This window comes from Rhinoderma darwinii, chromosome 3 (assembly GCF_050947455.1).
Source record: "Rhinoderma darwinii isolate aRhiDar2 chromosome 3, aRhiDar2.hap1, whole genome shotgun sequence".
In the NCBI taxonomy this organism is placed as follows: Eukaryota; Metazoa; Chordata; class Amphibia; order Anura; family Rhinodermatidae; genus Rhinoderma; species Rhinoderma darwinii.
The window spans coordinates 402,101,328-402,122,995 of NC_134689.1; the positions used below are offsets into that span (position 1 = coordinate 402,101,328).

General features: G+C 45.6%; 1 protein-coding gene across 1 annotated transcript; it reads right to left on the minus strand.

Moving 5' to 3' along the window:
* Nucleotides 1–862: 862 nt before the first annotated feature.
* Nucleotides 863–19,317, minus strand: KHSRP (KH-type splicing regulatory protein). The gene is made up of 20 exons (XM_075859165.1): nucleotides 19,117–19,317; nucleotides 13,874–13,967; nucleotides 13,307–13,345; nucleotides 12,410–12,446; nucleotides 12,284–12,336; nucleotides 12,124–12,195; nucleotides 11,891–11,948; nucleotides 11,261–11,432; nucleotides 11,051–11,149; nucleotides 10,228–10,395; nucleotides 10,048–10,150; nucleotides 6,905–7,005; nucleotides 6,683–6,824; nucleotides 6,428–6,588; nucleotides 6,064–6,191; nucleotides 3,085–3,185; nucleotides 2,741–2,941; nucleotides 1,519–1,590; nucleotides 1,228–1,436; nucleotides 863–957 (listed from the first exon to the last, which is right to left on the minus strand). The coding sequence occupies exons 1-20, from the start codon at nucleotides 19,189–19,191 to the stop codon at nucleotides 949–951; spliced, it is 2,094 nt and encodes a 697-aa protein (XP_075715280.1). The 5' UTR covers nucleotides 19,192–19,317; the 3' UTR covers nucleotides 863–948.
* Nucleotides 19,318–21,668: the final 2,351 nt, after the last annotated feature.

Genomic DNA, 21,668 nt, shown 5'->3' on the forward strand with positions numbered 1-21,668 from the left:
GGGGCGGCGCAGCAGCCTACAGGATACCATAAATTGTGCTTACAAAGCAATAGGGTGAGGGGTAACTGGTTCTGCATTGCAATCCCCCTCCACAAGTCTGGAACTGACCCACGTAGACTTTTCTTTCACAGGTTTATTGGGGTTCCCTTTGCCGTTCCAAAACACAGCATAGAATTAATCCCGAGAAACATTAACAGGAAAATAAAACATCCACCTGAACCTGGAAACCGGCGGCGCGACGGACGAGACCGCCGCAGGAAGAAGAACAGAGCGGAGAGCCAAGTCGCCAGAGTTTTGTCATTGTTTATTGTGAAGTTAAAAACAGGCAATAAAAAGTAAAAACTCAGCGTACAGTTTCCATGTCTCTGAACAGACAACACACATCGCGACCCCCCCATTGGCGGAAGGGACCGGCGCACTTCACAACGCCCCAGCTGCGGATGTGGGACCAGCAGACAGCATGGGGGGTGTCACCAGGGAATGTTCAACCAACTAAAAGCACAGGGACAAAGAAGGGGGGGGGGGGGAGGGAGAAGAGGGGGGATAATCTCTTTACGTTAAAAAATAAAAAAAAATTATATATATTTCATTACTCACAGGCAGCTCCAGCGAATAAAACCGTGTTTTTTATTTGTCGGGGTGGGAGGGGGAGGGGGGGGGGTGAGTGGACGGGAGGCGCTCAGATTAGTCCTAATGTCTAGAACCTGCCCTGTCGCTGAATAAACTTCCACGGGGGCCGGGACATCTCTGGTTTTCAAAGATGAGAAACCGGGAAAAGGATGAAGGACAAAAAAAATAAAAAATAAAAATAGGAAAATGTCCTAAGAAAATAAAAATGAAATAAAAATACAACTAGTGGACTTTATCAAACATCTTCTCCCCTCACTGAGGTCAGCAACAGAGGCTCCCGTCTCCAGACTGGTAATGAGTGACGACGAGTCGTGACATTCACTGGGCCTGGAAGAGACAAGAGGACGGGACGTCACGTGGTGGGCACAACAGTCATCCAACCATGGGGGAGGGGGACTGTTATCCCTAAATGTACATCCAGGGCAGCGCAAACACAGAACCTAGAGGAGTGTCCCAAGGGGTGACGCTGCTATGCCATCTGGATGGTTGGCCCCACACATGCTCGTTATTTGTGAAAGTGCATACTACCGCTGTCAATCATGGCGGACTGCCTGCGGGTGATGGCACAGGTTAGTGATTTCTACATATGAGACTGACCTGTGGCCCCTGCTGTGCCGGAGGCGGCTGCGTGGGTGGCGCTCCCGGTGCCTGTCCATAGTACGCTGCCTGTTGTCTGTAATATTCCGCCCATGCCGCACTGTAGTCTGGTTGTGCTGTGGGTGGAACAGATGATGCCGCTGCCACCGCTGCCGTTGCAGCCGCTGTGGTGACCACCGCTGGGGCGCCAGGAGCGGCTGCTGCTTGGGCTACAATACATTACATAGAAACATTAGAAAATAAGAGCCGTAGCAACGCTGCACGTGTAGAGACTGGGCCCGGGCACTGCACCTTGTTTCTTGTAATATTCTTCCCAGGCCTTTGTGTAATCCGGCTGTCCTGTGGGCTGAGTCGTCTGCTGACCTGCAGGAGGAGGCGACAGTCAGAGGGGGGCGCTATACTGGGATACACCATCAAAAACAGACATTTCTTCTGCATTTTCTTACATTTTAACCCCTTAATGACCGGGCCTGAAGAGACCTTAATGACCAGCTCAATTTTTCTGTTTTTGCCTCTCTGCGTTTCAGCAGCCATAACTTTATTTTTTCACCGACGTGGCTCTATGAGGCCTTTGAATTATGCGAGAGAAATAGTATTTTTTTTTTTCCCCCCACAGTTGGGGGTCAAAAAAGTTACAAATTTTTACGCCGTGAATATAGGAAAAAGCGATTCTTGGAATAGGTTTTTTTTTTTTTTATCCCGTTCACGTTAAATAACCCATTAGATTAATTCTCCAGGTTATTACGGTCGTGTAGATACCTAATATGTGTAGGTTGTTTTTATTTACTGTAGGGGCAATAAAATTTATTTAATGCAAAATAAAGACTTTTTTTTATTTGTTTGTAACTTTATTTTTTACTTGCAATGTATTAGCATACTTCTGTACGCTAATACATTACACTGTCACTGACACAGGCTGCTGATCGGGCAGCACATAGTGTGCCCGAACAGCAGGCACACGGAACAGACAGCCCTGGGGTGCTTTGTAGGTCCCCAGGGCTGACTGCAGAGGGATTCCCCAGTGTTTGATCGCATCACTGGAATCCCGGTGATGCAATCAAAGAGGGGAATTCCCTTCGATCATGCCGTGGTCACGGACCGCGGTAATCAAAGGGTTAAACAGCTGGGGTCCGAATGTTTGCAGACCCCAGCTGTGTTCAGGAGGCTGCTCTGAGATCAGGAGCTGTAAGTTACACGAGCGCTCATCAGCAGCGACGCCAAAAGACGTCTCTGTAGACTAAGCACCCGCACCTCCTGACGTCAAAAGACAGTGGGCGGTCGGCAAGGTGTTAATAGAGGCTGTTCACTGAAAATGGTCATTGAATTGCTCCAATCGACAGATTGCAGAACGTAAAGACCACGATGACCGCTCTGACGCTCACTTTACAACGCTGCTGCAAAACTGCACTAGTCCAGGCACGAAAAGCAAACTGCTGCAAACCACAATATCCCATTAACCACGACGGTAACGGATCACAGCAGCAAATGCACAATGAGATCTTTTCCAACTCACCCATCTTCTTATAGTACTCCTCCCAGGCCTTTGTGTAGTCAGGCTGGCTGGCAGGCGGGGGCTGCTGAGGAGGCTCTCCTTGAGGTGGAGGGACCGGGACGGCAGGGGGCTGCCCAGGGACAGGAGCAGGAGGTTGTTGGTAGTAGTGCGAGTAGTAAGCGGCCCAGGCAGCGCTGGGGTCTGTGGGGGCGGGAGGTTTCGCTATGAAGGAAATTAGGGGGAATTACTAGTGGGATTGACAGATCTTATGTCAGCCGGCGTAAAATAACCCATTATCAGCACTGGACACAACTTGAGCGCTGATCCAGAAGTCACCAGCCATTGAGATCTTGCATGTGACTTACTTGGGTCGTGAGGAGCTGGCGGTTGCCCCCACTGGGGATACGTGCTGCCCCAACCTTGTGGGGGGTACTGGTGAGAAGGTGGAGGCGGCGGAGGCCCCGGACTGCAATACAAAAGAGGAAATGACAGATCAGTAGTGAAATACTGATGGCCGGTGGGGAAAAAAAAAAAGCTTTACATTTTTAGGCAATTTAACCCTTAGGGTATGTTCACACGCAAATTCAGAAACGGCTGAAAATGACGGAGCTGCTTTCAAGGGAAACCAGCCTCGGATTGTCAGCAGTTTATGTAGCCGAAAAGGTTTTTTTGGAGCCGTTTTTCCATAGACCATGAAAAACAGCTCAAGTGACAAACAGGCTCCTTTTTACGCAGCGTTTTGTTTTTTTTCATTTTTTTTTAAAAACTGTAGCGTAAAAAAATTTCCCCGTCTGAACGTAACTTCGTTTCTCCCATCGAATACGTTTTTAGGCGTTTATTCCCTGAAATATGCCTAAAACAAAAACTGTGTGAACATACCCATAACCCCTTAGTGTCCAAGCCGGGTTGTTTGTTTTTTTGCGGTTTTTCACTCCACGCCTTCTATGAGCCATAACTTTTTTATTTTTCCATCAATAGAGCGATGTGAAGGATTATTTTTGCGGCATGAGATGTAGTTTCTATTGGCACCATTTATTAAAAGTACCATATAATGTACAGGGAAACCGAAAAAAATCATCTAAGTGGGGTGGAATTGGGAAAAACTGATTCCTCTATTTTCTTTATTCTTCTCAATAGAATTACAGCGATACCAAAATTTATATAGGTCTAGTGTTTTACAAAAGAAAAAAAAAAGAAAAAATATTTTTCCAGATTCAGAAAGCCATAACTTTATTGGACCAAAAAACAGCAATTCTGGCATTTGTTTTTTTTTTTCTTTACGGCGTTTACCATGCGCATTAAATAAAGGTATATTGTAACGTTTCAGACTTTTACGGACGCAGTGATACCAATTTTTTGGGGGTTTTTTATTCTTACATTAAGGAAAATTTTCTTTTTAAACTTTAAAAAAAAAAAAAAAAAAAAATTCACTACGAAAACTAACTTTTTTAAAATCCATTCTATTTGTCCCTAGGGGGACTTGAACCGGCGATCATTAGATTGCCGACAATACACTGCACTACTGGTCATTTTTACAGGCATCTGAGATAAAATGACTGTTCACGCTTGTAATTTATGAATGTAAATATGTTTGTAATAGACGTACATTTTCCAAATCGGCCCAGTTTCCAGATGCTGCCGTGGGGTACCTGACTGGTGACGTCACTCTCTGGCCGCTGTGTTGATCTTCAATCCTCTTCCGGGTACACGACACGTCACTAGTGCCGTGTATGGGCTGTTCTGTTATACCGCCCGTAACGCGTTCGAGATAACAGCAGGGACCGCACATGCACCTTACGGGCGGTATAACAGAACAGCCCATACACGGCACTAGTGACGTGTCGTGTACCCGGAAGAGGATTGAAGATCAACACAGCGGCCAGAGAGTGACGTCACCAGTCAGGTACCCCACGGCAGCATCTGGAAACTGGGCCAATTTGGAAAATGTACGTCTATTACAAACATATTTACATTCATAAATTACAAGCATTAACAGAGTCATTTTATCTAAAAAAAAACAAACTAAGCCCTGCCAGAGGCCAGGCCTAACAGAGGCAGAGTGAAGGGATTGGGGTGCTGTCGGAGTGGGGCGCCCCCCTCTCCAACGCTTCAGATGCTGCAGTTGCAACTGACCGTAGCATTTGAGGGGTTAAACGGCCAGGAACAGCGCGATTGCTTTTACCGTCCGTTGGTGTCAGCTGTAATACACCTGCGCCTTGATGTAAGTGCAGGTCGAGGTGCATTAAGGGGTTAATCTATGCACAAGAACCATAACATGCAAATACCTGCAGCCAAGAAATGGAAACATAATCCCCTTAAAATAGCACCCAAACTATGGACCATAAAAAAAAAAAAGTTCAACATTAACAGAAATCGCCTTAATCCCGGTATAAATAAAAAGTTAAATACAGCGACAGCACAAAACTGATCGTTTGCTACAATGTACCAGTTCGAAGTTCAGGCTGTCGGGCTCACAGAGCATTGCCTAGACTGTATACAATGGTCTAGATCTCGCTGCGGAGCGCAGGTCTGTGCCAGTCTGCAGCCTCTGAATGTAAACCAGTGTTCTCATTCACTGACAGCAAACAAATATCTTAATAGTGAGGAATTGAAACAAAAGTGTGTGTGTGTGTGTGTGTGTGTGTGTGTGTGTGTGTGTGTGTGTGTGTGTGTGTGTGTGTGTGTGTGTGTGTGTGTTTTACTAAAACTCAGCATTTCATACGCTATTCTTAAGACAGAAGCCAGCTGGAGTACGATGCGCCAATATTAAGAGGTGTACGCCGCCGCTTAAATTTGGGCTCTTTGTACGTGGATCAATGCACGGTCACAAATCTCTTAATAGATCTCACCCATGTATATTAGAAATGTTTACAGCTTGGCATACAGTGATAGCGCTTTATTACCCCAGGCCCCATGCACACTACTGTAGAATTTGTCCGTAATTACAGTCCGCCATTATGGACCAATTCACTTCTATTGATCACAGACTCCTTGCCATATATTTGCGGGCTGTAGAAAGCCTCCGCAAAAGATAGGACGTCATATCTTTTGCTTTTTACGGACCGTGCTTCTAATACTTTGTATGGGAGCACGGGCCGAAAGTGCTGGTGGGCTCTAAACAGCCGCCAGCCGTAATTGCAGAGCGTGATAATGGGCACGGCTGTGTGCATGAGGCCTAAGACCGGAACAGCTCCCCAATGCTGCATTCGCACAGACGCTTAGTTGGATGGCGCCACTTGTTCAGCGTACTTTATATTACATCTTTTGGAAATTTAGCAGTAACACAACAATTCATGTACAGTAAAAACTTTAAGAAGGGTAAAATATAAAAAAGTTGTAATCACCATAAGTCTTCAACATACTGCGGCGGAGCTCCTGGGGGCCCAGGTGGGTAAGGACCTGGGTTAAATGGACCCATAGGGCCAGCTGGACCAGGACCAGGGGGCCCAGGTCCAATCGGGCACAAGGGACCCTGGAAGAAAAACAAACATTTTACATTCTCACATCAGTAAAGCAATTTTAAAATAAGTTCTCTCTTCTATTTTAATGACCCAATTTAAACGGTTTTGCAAAACGCTGTATATAAAAGCAGTAAATAATGCTGAAAACTAAAAAGTTGATTAAGTGGAGGAGCGCGCATAGAGGAACCCGCATAGAGGAGCGCGCAGAGAGGAGCGCGCAGAGAGGAAGGAGCGCTGCAAGACTCACCTCAATCTTTTCTTCAATAAGCTGTTTGGCATGGTCGATCTGTTGCGGGGCTCCGCGGATGATGAACATCTTGAAGTTCGGGTCGCCGTTGGGTGGCGGCTGCCGCGAAATCTCCACAAATGCTCCAGTCTGTTGGTTGATTGCCTTTACATTTTCCCCACCTGCAGACGTGGAAGAAACCATTAAAGGGTGAGAAGGTGCGCGACGGGGGAACTGAACGTGAACACATCAGACTACTAAGACCAATCAGCTCACCTCTACCAATAACTAGGCCACATTTATGAGAGGGTATGGAAAAAGTCATTTCTCCTCCAGGAGGTCCCCATGGCCCCTGCCCTCGGCCCCTTCCTCGGCCACCAGGTGGCATGCCTGGGCCTTGAGGTCCCGGAGGACCGGTCTATAAAAGAAAAGTACGAAGTGAACACGTGATAAAACGGATGATGAAGGTAAGTAGCTCCATTTACTACAAGAACTTACTCGCAAACTCTGCAACAGGTCACCAATTATTCTGGCTGCGTGATCACACCGGTCCGGGGGACCCATAATGTGTGCGATCTTATCTGGACCACTGCCATCATCTGAAGGGAAACAAGAGGAATTAAATCTTCACCTCACTGGATCTGGTGCCAACACATTATAGAAAACAGAAACAGACTAAAAATGATCTACAGGCAAACTCTAAAAACACCAAGGAAATAGCAAAAAAAACACGCCATACCCTCATCACTGGCACTTAACCCCTTAATGACCAAGCCATTTTTTACGTTTTTCCATCGTCGCATTCCAAGAGCTATAACTTTTATTTTTGCATCGACATCGCTGTATAAGGTCTTGTTTGTTGCGGGACAAGTTGTATTTTTTAATAGCACCATATTGGGGGACATATTATCTATTGATCAACTTTTATTGGGGGGGGGGGGGGGGGAATAGAAAAAAAACCTGAAATTTCGCCACTTTTTTGCGTCCTAAATCTACGCCGTTTACCGTGTGGTATAAATAACACTAACTTTATTCAGCGGGTTGTTACGATTGCAACGATACCAAATTTGTATAGTTTTTGTATGTTTTACTACTTTTACAAAGTAAAAACGCTTTTTTTTCAAAATTATTTGTTTTTGTGTCTCCGTATTTGAAGAGCCGTAACGTTTTTATTTTTACGCCGATGCGGTTGTATGGGGGCTTTTTTTTTGCGGGACGACTTGTAGTTTTTATTGGTACCATTTTGGAGTAGATGCGACTTTTTGATCACTTTTTAATCACATTTTTTTAAAGTCAGGATTCACAGAAAACAGCAATTTTTCTATAGTTTTTTATTACATTTTTTACGCCGTTCACCGTGCGGGTTAAATAATGTAATAGATTTATAGTCGGGGTCGTTACGGACGCGACAATACCAAATATGTGTAACTTAACGTTTTGTTTTTTTAATAGTAAAGCATTTTGTAAGGGGAAAAGCTGGGTTTAATTTTTTTTCACATTTTTTTTTTATTAACTTTATTAAACTTTTTTTGTACTTTTTTACTAGTCCCACTAGGGAACTATAATATGCGATTCTGCGATCGCATTTATAATACACTGCAATACTTTTGTATTGCAGTGTATTACTGCCTGTCCGTTTAAAACGGACAGGCATCTGCTAGGTCATGCCTGTGGCATGATCTAGCAGGCATTCGCTCCAGGCAGACCTGGGGGCCTTTATTAGGCCCCCGGCTGCCATTGGAGACACAGGAGAGGGAGCTCCCTCCCTCTCTCCAAAACCACTCAGATGCGGTGCTCGCTATTGTGCACCGCATCTGAGGGGTTAAACGGGTGAGATCGATAATAATATCGATCTCACCCGGCAGAGCAGGGACGCCCCAGCCCTCAGCTACATCTACCAGCTGAGAGCAGGGAGATCTGACAGTTCCCTGCTCTGTAAACTTATTCCGATGCCGCGACGTAAAAAGTCTATGGCATCGGAATAAGGCCCGTTAGTGACCGACGTAGAAACACGATGGGCCGGTCACTAACGGGTTAAAGGGGTTGTCCAGTTTCAACAAATTGTTTTCCCCCCAATATACTATATATAACCGATCCTGTATTAATTCTTCAGTTTTCACAGCCTCTGCTTGTCGTTCCGCAGTAGGACCATTTGTTTACTTCGTGGATAAAATGATGTCCATGATCCTGTGATGGACACCGGTGCACGGCTCATTACAGTTAGTGTATAAGTGATCGCAGCACCTGTCTGATAACCACATGACCATGTAACGAGCCGTGCACCTGTGTGTCCATCACATGATCATGGAGAGGATTTTATCCACCGAGCGTAATATACAGCATATGGCATTATTTAGCAGTTTTCCCCTCTGCAGGCTCTATAATTCCCAGTGGTCCCTGAGCTAGTGGGCAGAGCCCTAACCGCTATCATGCCTTCTATACACTGAACACCGAAGAGGAGACTCCTGTTCTATCCCTCACGTATAGACATAATGCAGGAGCAATGAGCAGTGTAGCTGAGAATCCAGCACTGGGGTGACATAACACTTATTAGAAGTTGCAGTAGCGTCAATGTGTGTCTGTCTACACCCTCCTCTCCTTTCACTCTTCATAGACTTTTATGGGCAGCATCTGTGTCTGCTCCCCTTCTCTCCATAGACTTCTATGGAAAGCGTGTCTGGGCCTCTCTGCTTCCTTTTCCGGCCGTCAACCCCCCCCCCCATCTCAATAGACTACTATGGGCAGCACCTCCCTGCTTCCCCTCACCATAGATTTCTATGGGCAGCGTGTTTGCTCCTTCTCCCACCTCTCCATAGACTTATTGGCAGGCAGCAGAAAAGACACCCCCCACTTCCTCAACTCAGTGTCCTTTGCTCTAACTATTCACACAATTTGCATGGATAAAACTACATTTTAACAGTAAGTAGATTACAAAGTTGATATATATATCAGGTATACTTTTAGATCAGCAGAAGTAATTTAAAGAGGCTCTGTCACCAGTTTATAAGTGCCCTATCTCCTAATCTAATCGCCACTTTAATGCAGATAACAGCTTTTTTTTTTTTTTAAATGCTTATTTTTTACCAAGTTATGATCATTTTTAGTTTTATGCTAATCTGTTCTAAATGCCCAACTGGGCGTTTTTTTTTTTTACTCTTCACCAAGTGGGCGTTTTAAAGAAAAGTGTATGACGCTGACCAATCAGTGTTGTACACGTCTCTTCATTCATTGCCAGCTTGTTTCACTGCACCGCGTGATCTCGCCGCGACGGGATTTCCTCCCGCAGGTCCGTCACCGGAGTGACGGAAGAGTCAAAAGACATCGCCTCCAGCCTCTGCAGATTAGGATAAGCGTCCTGCAGGCGATGTCTTAACTCTTCCGTAGCTCCGGTGAAGGACCAGTTGGAGGAAGTCCCGTCACACTGTGCAGTGAAACTACGCCCACAGGGAGTAATAAATGCCCAGTTGGGCATTTAGAACAAATTAGGATAAAACTAAAAATCATCATAACTTGGTCAATAAAAAAAGCTGTCATCTACAGTGAAGCACCTATCAGATTAGGTAGGAGACGGGGCAGTTATAAACTTGTGACTAAATTTTTTTTAGCATCCATTAAAACTTAATAGCACGTTGGATTCTTACCTTGTTTAAACTGTATCCGGACACCGGCATCGTTCTGAATTTTCTTAATCATTTCTCCATTGCGCCCGATCACTACCCCAACTGAGTGTCGAGGAACCGGTACCTGCGATGAGGAAGAAGTCAATGCCTGAAACACTTTACACAGTCCACTGATGTCCACCAGCTTGGGCCACTACTTACATCTATGCCACCGCCGCCTCCTCCGCCGCCACCACCTCCTCCTCCTCCGCCACCACCACCACCTCCTCCTCCTCCGCCACCTCCTCCTCGGGAGCTGTACTCATTTCTCTCACCGAAGTTTGACTGCTCTCGTTCTCGTAAGAGATCCATGACCATCTCACAGGCTTGCTAGAGAACAACAAAACATACAGATGTGAGAGAACATAACTGTGGATTTTGGTAACATAAAGGAAGCCTGCACATAGTGGTGGGACATCTCCGAACACTCAAACGTCCTCACCAGATCTCCAAAAAAAAAAAAAAAGCATAAAAATAAAAGTCAATTACTTTCCACAGTTCCTTAGCAAACGTTTACTAAAAAGAGCTAAGCATTTCTGTACAGGGTTTCATTATCTGTGGGTGTCGACTCCCCCAGGATAGGCCAATAGCGTTTTAGATGGGTATACTTATTTTTAAACCTTGCCATCGTGTAGACAAGCGTGCAGCTGGTTGTCAGCCCCATAGACATTGAATGGAGCAGCATCAGACATGCATATCTGCCACCGTGCATTGAGAAACGGGGATCGGCACTGCCATACTTGTGATCGGTGGAGCCCCTGGCGATCATACATTGGTTACCAATCCTGTGGATAGGTGATAAATGCTCGCAGTGGTAAAACCCTTCAATGCCAGCGTCCTTTTACAAGACATGAGACTTTGCCTTGAGTCTAGGCATTGTGCCGCTGACCTACATATAGAGTAATTCAGTGCCAACACCAGAGCAACAGTTTGACAATATATTAGGGACAGTATATAGGGACAGCTTCGATTTCTGGAAACCTACTTGCACTTTGAAGGGATCTCCTACGATGCGCAGAGGCTTATCGACATTCGAGCCCTGTGAACCATCTTGTATCAGAATCATCTTGACTCCCGCACGCTCCTGGGACAGAGAAGAGGAGGAGGGGGGGGGGGGGATACAAATACATTACTTTACCATGACAATACGCCATTCCGCAGGCCCAAGTCCCCTTCATTGTACGGAACATCTTACTTGTAACTGTTTAATTGTTTCTCCCCCCTTTCCGATGATAAGTCCGGCTTTGCCAGCAGGAATCATGATTTCTTGTAAGGAGCCATTCTGCCCATTTCCATTATCGTGAAACTGGCCGGATGGTCCTCCACGGCCCCGTGCCACTATGTCATCGAGCATCATTTTTGCATTCCTGCAGGAAAAAACAGGAGGAGGAGACCAAATACAGAACCTGGGTCACGATTATCAATAAAAAAAACACTTTGCAAATGAAAAGCAATGACAGCTGAACGCCACGGAGGCTACACGTGAAGAGGCTCTGTTCACACTAGCATCATGGCTTTCATTTATAACAGAAGCTACGGTGCCGTGACAGATCCGTTCTGTGGATGCGAATGGTCGCTGAAGGTCTCCATTGACTTTAATGGGGTTTCCACAATAGTATTTGCCCTAAATAAAAATTATCAGGCTGTTTGATGAAAAGCTGGACAGAGGTTCACAACTCCAGTGTGAACAGAACCTTACACCACACCCTTTTAAAAATGGCACCCAAAAGCGTTCAGAAAAATTAAAAAAAACGGCAATCTGCATTTCTTGGTTTTTTTTAACGCTGGATTCATGGAGAGAAGTTTCTGTAGGTAATTTACTTACTGCACAGCGTCTTGAGAACCGGTTAATGACACCACCCTCTCCGGTAGACCCCCACTGTCTGTAATAGAAAAGATCGCTTATTAGTATCTGCCTACAGGTCCTCTTACACGGCCTGTCCTGTGCCGCGTAGACTAGCGCCAATCAACGAGACAGCTCGTATTGAGAACAAATCTAAAAAGCCTAACAGATCATGTTAGTGAATTGCGATGCAGGAAGACATGAAATCTTCTCACCTGGGGAAATCTGAACTTTACATCCCGACTCTTGCTGGATCTTGTTGATTTGTTCTCCTCCGCGGCCAATGACTGAACGTGAAAGACGCTTCATCAGTCTACAGTTTTATTACAGTCAATTAGAACATTAAACAAAAAAGTCAAGTTACGCATTACTCACTGAGTCCCACCATGCCGTCAGGTACACGATATTCTTCAGTCACCGATGATGCCCTGGAGCCATAGGAAGGTTACAATGAAGTACAAGAAACAAAAAAGGATGTGAAAGAACAGGTAGAAAACTTACCGAGTGACATGTACTGGAGTGAGAGGAGGCGCCATCGCTGGAATATACAAAAAGACATACATTACATTTCTGCAGGATAAAATAAAAGTCATTAGGCAACACTACAGTCAGCCTCTCCCCAGCCTGAACGGCTGATAACAGGAAGCAATAGACTGCATGGAACTGTACAATTGAAGGGGTTTTCCCACTATAGTAGGTGACGGCACAGCGGCCGCTTCCTCACAGATTGCTCCTGGACACACAACGTGCAGGGGAACTACAACATTTTATTAGTGGGGGTTGTGTTTCGGGAATAAGGTGAAAGGACTCAGGGGGTCAGACACCCAACCAGAAAATGTGACAGCCTATCCGAGTGAAATATGTGGAAAATCTATTTTACGTTCACACTTGGGTTGTTGCCTCAGTTCATAACAGAGGATACGATACAGTGTCAGAACCATCGCACGGTGGATACCGCTAGACGGCAGACTAAGGCCCCAACCGTAGATTTCATCCGGAATTATGGACCCATTCATTTCTATGGCCGACGGACAGCTTCCCATATATTTACGGAAAGGTGTCCGGGCCGTAGAAAGCAGCCGGAAAAAAATAGGACGTCCTCTTATTTTCTTTTACGGACCGTGCTCCACTACTTTATAACGGGAGCACGGCTCACAAATGCGGGTGACGGTCCGAGTCACATCAATTATAGCGGTGATTACAGGCACGGCATTGTGCAGGGGGCCTTACAATTGGGACCGTTTGGACAAAGAATGGCGCTGTGTGCAGCACTATCCCTCCTATCACATCAGATGAAAATTGCCACGGTGGTTCTGCCTCAAATGGGAATCGCGCCCAAGTCCTCAGGATTCACTGATCAATACACATAACAGTAAAGAAACCCCATAAATAACTTACGTTCGCTCTGTGTGGCCATTTTCTTGCACTCTGGTTGGTCTATGGAGAGAAAAAAAATATATATATATAAAAATCTAAATAAAAAAAAAAGGGAAAGGGCTAAATGAGCGACTATCAATATGAAGCTGGCCATATACCGTACCTAGGAGTCGGCCAAACGCTCGTTTGGCTGACAGCTATTCCTTCCGACCTCCTCGGGCAGAACACGCATGTGTTCAAGGGGGAGATGGGACGAAGTTGTTGCCGGACACCTTATCTCCCGTGAGTACAAAGGATCGGCCATATTGAAATCCAACACGCCCGATCCTTCTTTGCCCGAACATTTACGGTTGGGGGTGGGGCAAGGCAGGACAAACCCATACACAATAAATGGGTGGCCGGTCACACAGAAGTGGTTCGATTCGGCAGACGTACATCTAAAGGTTTATGGGCACCTAAAGTTCTGTCCACAATATCACATTGTGGTGGGTCATGCCCAAACTCATCCTTCTACCCCAGGCCTTTGTATACACCCCACTCCGGTAATACCAGCAGCCAATTTGTATATAACCAGGGTCAAGTTCTTACCTCCATCTTCTAGCTGTCTTTTCTGACCGCCAAAATTAAATTCTTGGCTGTTGTTAACTCCTCCCGTAGTATCTCCGCCAATTTTTGCTGCAATCTGTATAAGACAAGAGGCGAGAGGTCAGTCCGAAACACTTCTTCAATTATAGCGGTTTCTTCTACAAAGTTCTTATTGATTATGAGGGCATTGAAACCAAAAATTGCAGCAATGAAAGCCTTTGCAACCATTCTAAACTCTCACAGAAGAGAAATATATGGCTAAAGAGACCAGTAGAGGGTCTGATCGGTGGATAGAACGTAGATGTGATCGATTACAGGTGGTACTGATTTCTGATTGGACAGTGTCAAACTGCATAGGGACACACCCCCAACTGGCACCAGGAGGAATAACAGAGGAATACAATGCAGAGGTCTAAGAAAAGATGCTCCAGAACCGTTATTTTAGTGAGAATATAAAGATTTACTAAAAACCAACATATCAAGAGAGCAGACAGACAGGCCCACTTTAATCTGGTTATGTGGACAGGGATGTGAATGGGGCTTTGGATTCAGGCTGGTCACTATGACAAGGCTTGAGGGAGAGCAGGAAAGTGTTGTCATGAGGACATAGGAGCGGGATGGAGCAGGTGCTGCACAGTTACCACTTCCGCCGGATGCAGCTGTATCAGCAGGGGAAGATAATAGTGTAGAGTATATTAGGGATAGACGGGATGAGGTAAAGCTCAATGAACGTTATATTTATAGAAATTACACCACAGAATAGAGACGCCCAGCTCATAAATAAATCAGTGAGCGGCCTGCTGTATCAGGAACCTGACGAGTCTCGTACCTAGGACTTTACGAGGACTTTCACAGTGTAATGAAGCGGCTCCCAGGAGCTATAACAGGGTGTAATGACACAGGGAGAAACCACTGTCCTGAGGGCAAGGAAACACCAAAGCCTCATTCACACGAGCACGTCCGTGATTCTCCCCTGCAAGCACCTCCTTTTCTTTATCTGCATTTCTTTAGCAACCGATACGTGAACCTCGGACAGCACATGGAGGTCGTCCGTGTGCTGTCCCAACCGTAGACTTCAACTGGCGACAGGGTCCGCAAAAACAGGACATGCAGTGAGTGTCACGAAACAGACTCACAGCGTGAAAAAACACGCAGGTCTGAACAGCCCTATTGACTTGCACGGGTCCGTGTCCGGTCAGTCATTTCAACGGACACAGAACACTCGTCTGAATGAGACCCTAAGAAAAGACTCGAACTTCAGTACTGACAACATATATGTCTACAAGCCCAGATCTCCAGCTGGAGTGATTGATTGATATGCCCCTTCACAGTCTCTATAGGTTACAGAGGGGCACCCTGAACTCGAAAAGTGAGGACCCCTAGAAATTTCCTACTGGTTATCAGAGAATAGATTTAGGCTACACCCAGGAATCAAGGCATTCACTTCAGTCGGGAAAAAAAAAAAAACTACCCCCCCCCCCCCCCCCTGATTGAACCAGAGGCCATTTCCATCAGTGGTCCATTATATTAAATCAGGACAGAGGAATCAATATATAACCTAGAATGAAAAGTATCCGATTCTTCATCTACCACCCCACTATCAACTGGACAAAAGGGAACAAAAAGAAAATCCTACACCCCACACAACCCTAATGAAGAAGTGATCACCTGGAGAGTACATGATACCAGATACTGCGGTTTTGGCTTGGTTAAGGGTATGCTCTCACGCCCGGACGTAATTCAGGCGTTTTACGCCTCGAATTATGGCCGAAAAAACTGCTCCAAACATCTGCCCATTGAATTCAATGGGTCTTACGATGTTCTGTGCAGGCGGGCTTTTTTTATTTTTTACGTGCCGCTTCTTAATAGACAACTGAGCGTTTAACTTTTTACCAAGTAGGCATTGTAAAGAGAAGTGTATGATGCTGACCAATCAGTGACCAATCAGCGTCATTCACTTCTCTTTACAACACCCAGTTGGCAAGTAGGTAAAAACGCCCAGTTGTCTATTAAGAAACGAATTAGCGTAAATCTAAAAAATTGCTCATAACTTGCTCAAAAATTATCGTTTTTCAAAATAAAAACCACTGTTCTCTACATTACAGCGCCGATCAGATTATGTAGGAGATAGGGCACTTATAATCTGGTGACAGAGCCTCTTTAACAAGGGGGCGATTATTGCCTAAAACATCGTCATATCGAGTAACACTTCACAATCATTGGTCAGGGTGAACACGTTCAGCGAGAAATTAATTGCTCGCTGTTTATCGAATCTCATCACGTCCCAAAAAGTAGTGCTTGTTGGCAAGATCTCCTGGTGTGAACAGGCACCTGCTAGTCATAAGTAGACAAGTAAATTCGATTGGAGCTTTGAAAAAAAAAAAAAAAATGCGTTCAAATGCAACAATAAATCGGACGTCTTTTGAATGTTAACGACTCGCTATGGGGTCATCAATTCCGTACAGTCATAGGAGCAGAAACATGTCATTTACGAAGCACAATAGACACCAATGGAACCTGATGGATCCTATAGACTTATACTGGGGTCCGCGGCTTCCATCATTGTGACGGGAAGAACAGTGCTGCGTGCCGCGGTAAACGTTTCATCATATATATGACAGTGTCCAACGTAGATTTGAACAGTACCCGTATTGTTGGTCGGCGCTGGTTTTTACCAATTTATCTTTGGGTATAAAAGGAGTTAGAAATCACGATCACAGCCGCTTGCATTTTGTGGTCCACAAAACCATAGATCAGTTGCCGTCCATCGGACCGCGAAAAGCCTTTGTTGTGCATCCAGGATTAACGTCAATTTCACCAGTTCTGTGAACCCGCAAATCCGGACCGTACGATGACATGTCCTGAGTTTTCGCGGCTCGGTTTTTGCAGCCCCAGCCCGGATACATGAAAACCAAGGTCGTGTGCAAGGAAGGGGTCATAGAAGTGACTACATCCACGATATATCTCAAAAATGTGGATAAACTGTGGCCAAAAATAAGTCCTTAGGCCCACGGCCGTGTGTACGGCCTGTGATTACGGCTGCGGAGTGCCGTGTGCAAACCACGCACCATGCACATACTGATTTCAGTGAGTCCGGAATGCAAATACGGCCCTTATAACGACAAGTCCTATTTTTTGGCAGTCCGGACTCCCGGCCAATGCACGGACTGTGTAAACCACCGTCGTGTGCATGGGCCCATAGAAATGAATAGGTTCGCAATTCACCTGCATTTTTGCGGATGAGTTGCGGGCGAAAAAACAAGTTTGTGTACATGTGGCCTTAGGCCATCAGGGGTCACATCTGGTGTGAGTGCCGATTTCTTCTCCAGCCTCAATACACGTTACCAAAAACTGCTTAGGGGCCTGTTCACATCAGCGTTGGCTTTCTGTTCCGGGGTTCCGTGGGAGGTTGCCGTCGGGTGAACCCCGCAACGGAAAGTGAAACTGAAACCACAGCTACCGTTTCCGTCCCCATTGATATCAATGGTGACCGATACATTGCTAATGTTTTCCGTTCGTCAACATTCCGGCAGGTTCCCGTTTTAACGGCGGAATCAACACCGCAGACGACTTTGCTATTGATTCCGCCGTTAAAACGGAAACCTGCCGGAATGGTGACGAACGGAAACCATTAGCAATGTATCCGTCACCATTGATCTCAACGGTGACGGAAGCTGTGGTTTCAGTTTCACTTTCGGTTGCGGGGTTCACCCGATGGAAACCTCCCACGGAACGGAAAGCGAACGGTGATGTGAACAGGCCCCAACACAAAAATTGGAGCAGTTGCCCATGGCATCCAGATTCCAGCTCATTTTTCATTGGCTCTTTGGACATTGAAAGCAGCAACTTTTTTGTTTGTTTTTTGCAAGTAGCAGATATACAATTTTCTTTCCGGAACACAAGGGGTTTATTAAAGGGGTTGTGCCAGAACCGACAATCATCATCACCCATCCAAAGAACAGGTGATTGTCTGATCACTTGAACCCCACCGATTACAGTTAAGCTGCCCAGGACCCCCTCATTGCACCCCCCCCCCCATAGTGAGGAGCTTGAATAAAGCAGCAGTCGAGCATGCGCCCTCCATGGGGTTGAGCAGTGAGGAGGATCAGGGGGCTTAGGACCCCGTTCTTGAGATTATTGGGAACCCAGCGGTCAGACAATTATCACCAATTCAGTGCATAGATGATACATGTGTATTCCCAGGATCTACAATGAATACTGTAGAGTGTAAAATAAATTATTTTTTCTACATTAGGACCCTATGGGCAACATACGCCGAAACAGCGGCATACGTCAGAGTCTTCCATTGGTTTATATCAGGAAATACTCGCACTTTATACCTCCGATGGAAGATAACGCGGTGTGAATGGAGCCGAACATGGCGGGAAATACCGAATACTTCCATTATCTAGAAAATCTCACTCACATTTTACATACCGGGACCGTACTAAGAGAAACACATGTGGGGGAGGGGGGGGGGTCGTCCTGCCCCTGCTAAATACCCCCCAAACTACAGATCAGGGCGAAGCCACCAAAAGTCCCAGCTTATATCTCCGCAGTAATGGCTGCAGGCGTGACTACGTTATTACCATGGTAACAGGACCGCATAAGGTAACCCGATAGTCTGAAACCTCCCCCTTCTTAGAAGACCATCACAAGATCCGGGCGCTAGCCTATGACTGGAGCGGGCAGGCCGCGGTCACGAATAACTCAAAATCAATGGCGGACCCATTGTAATCACTGACCCCTTTTCGGCCAGTCAGACAGCGCCCCCTATAGCTTCTCCACGAAACAGCGACACGCATCGATATCGCACCAGTGTTTAAGGCAGAAACCCCCTTTAATGTCAATGGCGCCTGAGGTAAAGAACCACGACCTTATATCAAGTCTCTGGATTTTTCATATTTTTTTAAAATTAGGAGTTATTTATCAGAGTGGCAGCTGAACCCGTCCCATTGTGTGGTGATGCTATGCGACAGGGCACTGCCATGCTGTGTCGAGACATAGGGTCGTGCACATGTGCCTTGCCGGCTAGCATTGTGTATCAGTGAAGCACACATGACACAGTGTTGTGCAGCAGCGTGCGGAAGTTGTAGTGTATAACAATATAACAACACACTACCACATAGTCCCTACACCACAACATCGGCCGGATACACAATACACCCCACACACACAGCCGGCCTGCGTGCCCTCCACCGCCCCTCAGGTGTCTCCACAGTACCCAGCCCACGCTTTCTCCTCACCTGCCTAGCCCTCTGCACAGCATCGGCGAACGCGTCCTTGCGATTCCCGGTTTGGGCTCCGGGATAGTCGGACATGGCGGCAGCAGCGGCTCCTCCGCGGGCTGAAGGCGCGAACAAGGCCGCGACGCGCAGGGCACACTGGGAAACGGGGGAGACAAGAAGCCTGTTGATTGACGTCCCAACGAGCCAATCGTTTCTCTGTTAGGCGTTATGGCCGGCCAATGACAGGAAGAGGTTGGACATGGACTTTGTGATTGGCAAACCGTGATGGCCAATACGGAGAGAGCGCCCTGCGTCGATAGGGACAAAGACAAATGGGAGGGTCTACAGTGATTGCAGGCCGTTTCGACCAATGAGTGTGAAACACGCTAGTAATGGACAGGAAAAACAACCAGTCACTAGGATTTTACGAGACTGGGGCGGGGATGATACAGGTTTTATTCACTGAATTGGTTCAATGGACTTTGAGGGACGTTAATAGGAGCCAATCAGAAATTGACCTGCAAAATGACGCGATTGTTCAGCATAATAACATTATAGGCTTTTGTATTGAGCAGGTGCAGCAGGCACAGTATGGGGAAGCCATTCATTAAATCACATCACACTACACCACAGAGAATAACGCCTCATTCTGCTGACATTCCCCGTTATATTTCATGTAATAGCTGCGTTTATTAAATGGTATCACAGATTACAAAAAAAAAAACGTGTCAAATGCGCCACCGCAGAGGTAGTACGGAGATATTTTCTATGAGACACCATATATAAGCGCACGGAGCGCCTATGGATACGTATTCCAGGCTCGTTCTGTGTACACAGCATTGCGTCACTCCCGTAAGGCCTCATGCACACAACCGTAATAGTTTTTACTGTCCGCAGAGCTTTTCTACGGCAGAGATACACATCCGTAAATATACGAAAAGGTGCCCGTGGCCAATAGAAATGAATGGGTCCGTAATTACAGATTCCATAATTACGGATGAAAATGACGGTCGTGTGCATGGGGCCTTACATGGGACAACAGGAAGTGCGGCCATATTGGTTGTCCTCTTTGAATTATCGTCAATTGTGACTTTGGTCTTAATCCGACCGACATAATGCGGCCGCAAGACCCGAAACAGCCACTTCCTGCCGTTTAAGTGAAGCATTAAACACTATGGTGATCTGAGTTCGGTTCACGCTGGCGGTCCAGGTGTTGGGGCCGTAAAACAGAGGCCAAAATACGACCTAAGTTATATCTCGAACAAACTAAATGACATTGTATCATGAGTGGCTGAGAAGCCACTGACACCGATAGGGCTGTACTTCTTGTCAAAAATGGCCGCCTCTATCCCTGTCAGTAAGGCGAAGTTCACACGTAGCGGATTTGTTACGGAAAACAGTAGAGCGTCAAACCCCTATACTCCGCTCCCATGGCAACGCTTAGTCTCTCTACACCTGGAATCCATCAATGATGTATCGCTACATGTGACCGCTGCAGCCTCTGATTGGTTGGTCAGCACGACACGTCATCAATGGAGACCTGGTGTACAGAGACGGACGGACAATGCAGCAAATTCGTGTGAACGAAGCCTTAAAGTAACAGACGGCGGCTGCTCGTTTACTTACATATGGACATTTCGGATGGATCAGATGATAATGGAGGACAAAATCGAGTGTCTTCTATGTTAGTGGTCCTTCAGAAATGTCTTGCGAGGGGGTTGGGTGATTGAACGTTAAAAAGATTTTCTAATCACGATTCTGCTGCTTCTTCTGCTGCTCTCTTTGTGCCCATATTACGGACGCAGCACCCGGACCTTCACTGGCAGCCGCCATCAGTGCGGCGGCGTGTATACACTCTGCACACAATCGTTTATATATATGTATATATATATATGTTATGTGTACTGTATAGTAGATCACTGACGTGTATAGTGTATATGTGTGTGTATGTGTGTCTATATATATATATATGTTATGTGTACTGTATAGTAGATCACTGACGTGTATAGTGTATATGTGTGTGTATGTGTGTCTATATATATATATATATGTTATGTGTACTGTATAGTAGATCACTGACGTGTATAGTGTATATGTGTGTGTATGTGTGTCTATATATATATATATGTTATGTGTACTGTATAGTAGATCACTGACGTGTATAGTGTATATGTGTGTGTATGTGTGTCTATATATATATATATGTTATGTGTACTGTATAGTAGATCACTGACGTGTATAGTGTATATGTGTGTGTATGTGTGTCTATATATATATATATGTTATGTGTACTGTATAGTAGATCACTGACGTGTATAGTGTATATGTGTGTGTATGTGTGTCTATATATATATATATGTTATGTGTACTGTATAGTAGATCACTGACGTGTATAGTGTATATGTGTGTGTATGTGTGTCTATATATATATATATATATATGTTATGTGTACTGTATAGTAGATCACTGACGTGTATAGTGTATATGTGTGTGTATGTGTGTCTATATATATATATATATGTTATGTGTACTGTATAGTAGATCACTGACGTGTATAGTGTATATGTGTG

Bases quoted from the DNA above. Each gene is read 5' to 3' on its own strand.
- KHSRP (XM_075859165.1), bottom strand. From the start codon at position 19,191: ATGTCCGACTATCCCGGAGCCCAAACCGGGAATCGCAAGGACGCGTTC. The intron at 11,433-11,890 runs GTAAGTAAATTA...TTTTTCCTGCAG, and splicing joins GGTTCTCAAGACGCTGTGCA to GAATGCAAAAATGATGCTCG. The intron at 10,151-10,227 runs GTAAGTAGTGGC...TCCTCATCGCAG, and splicing joins GAGGCGGCGGTGGCATAGAT to GTACCGGTTCCTCGACACTC.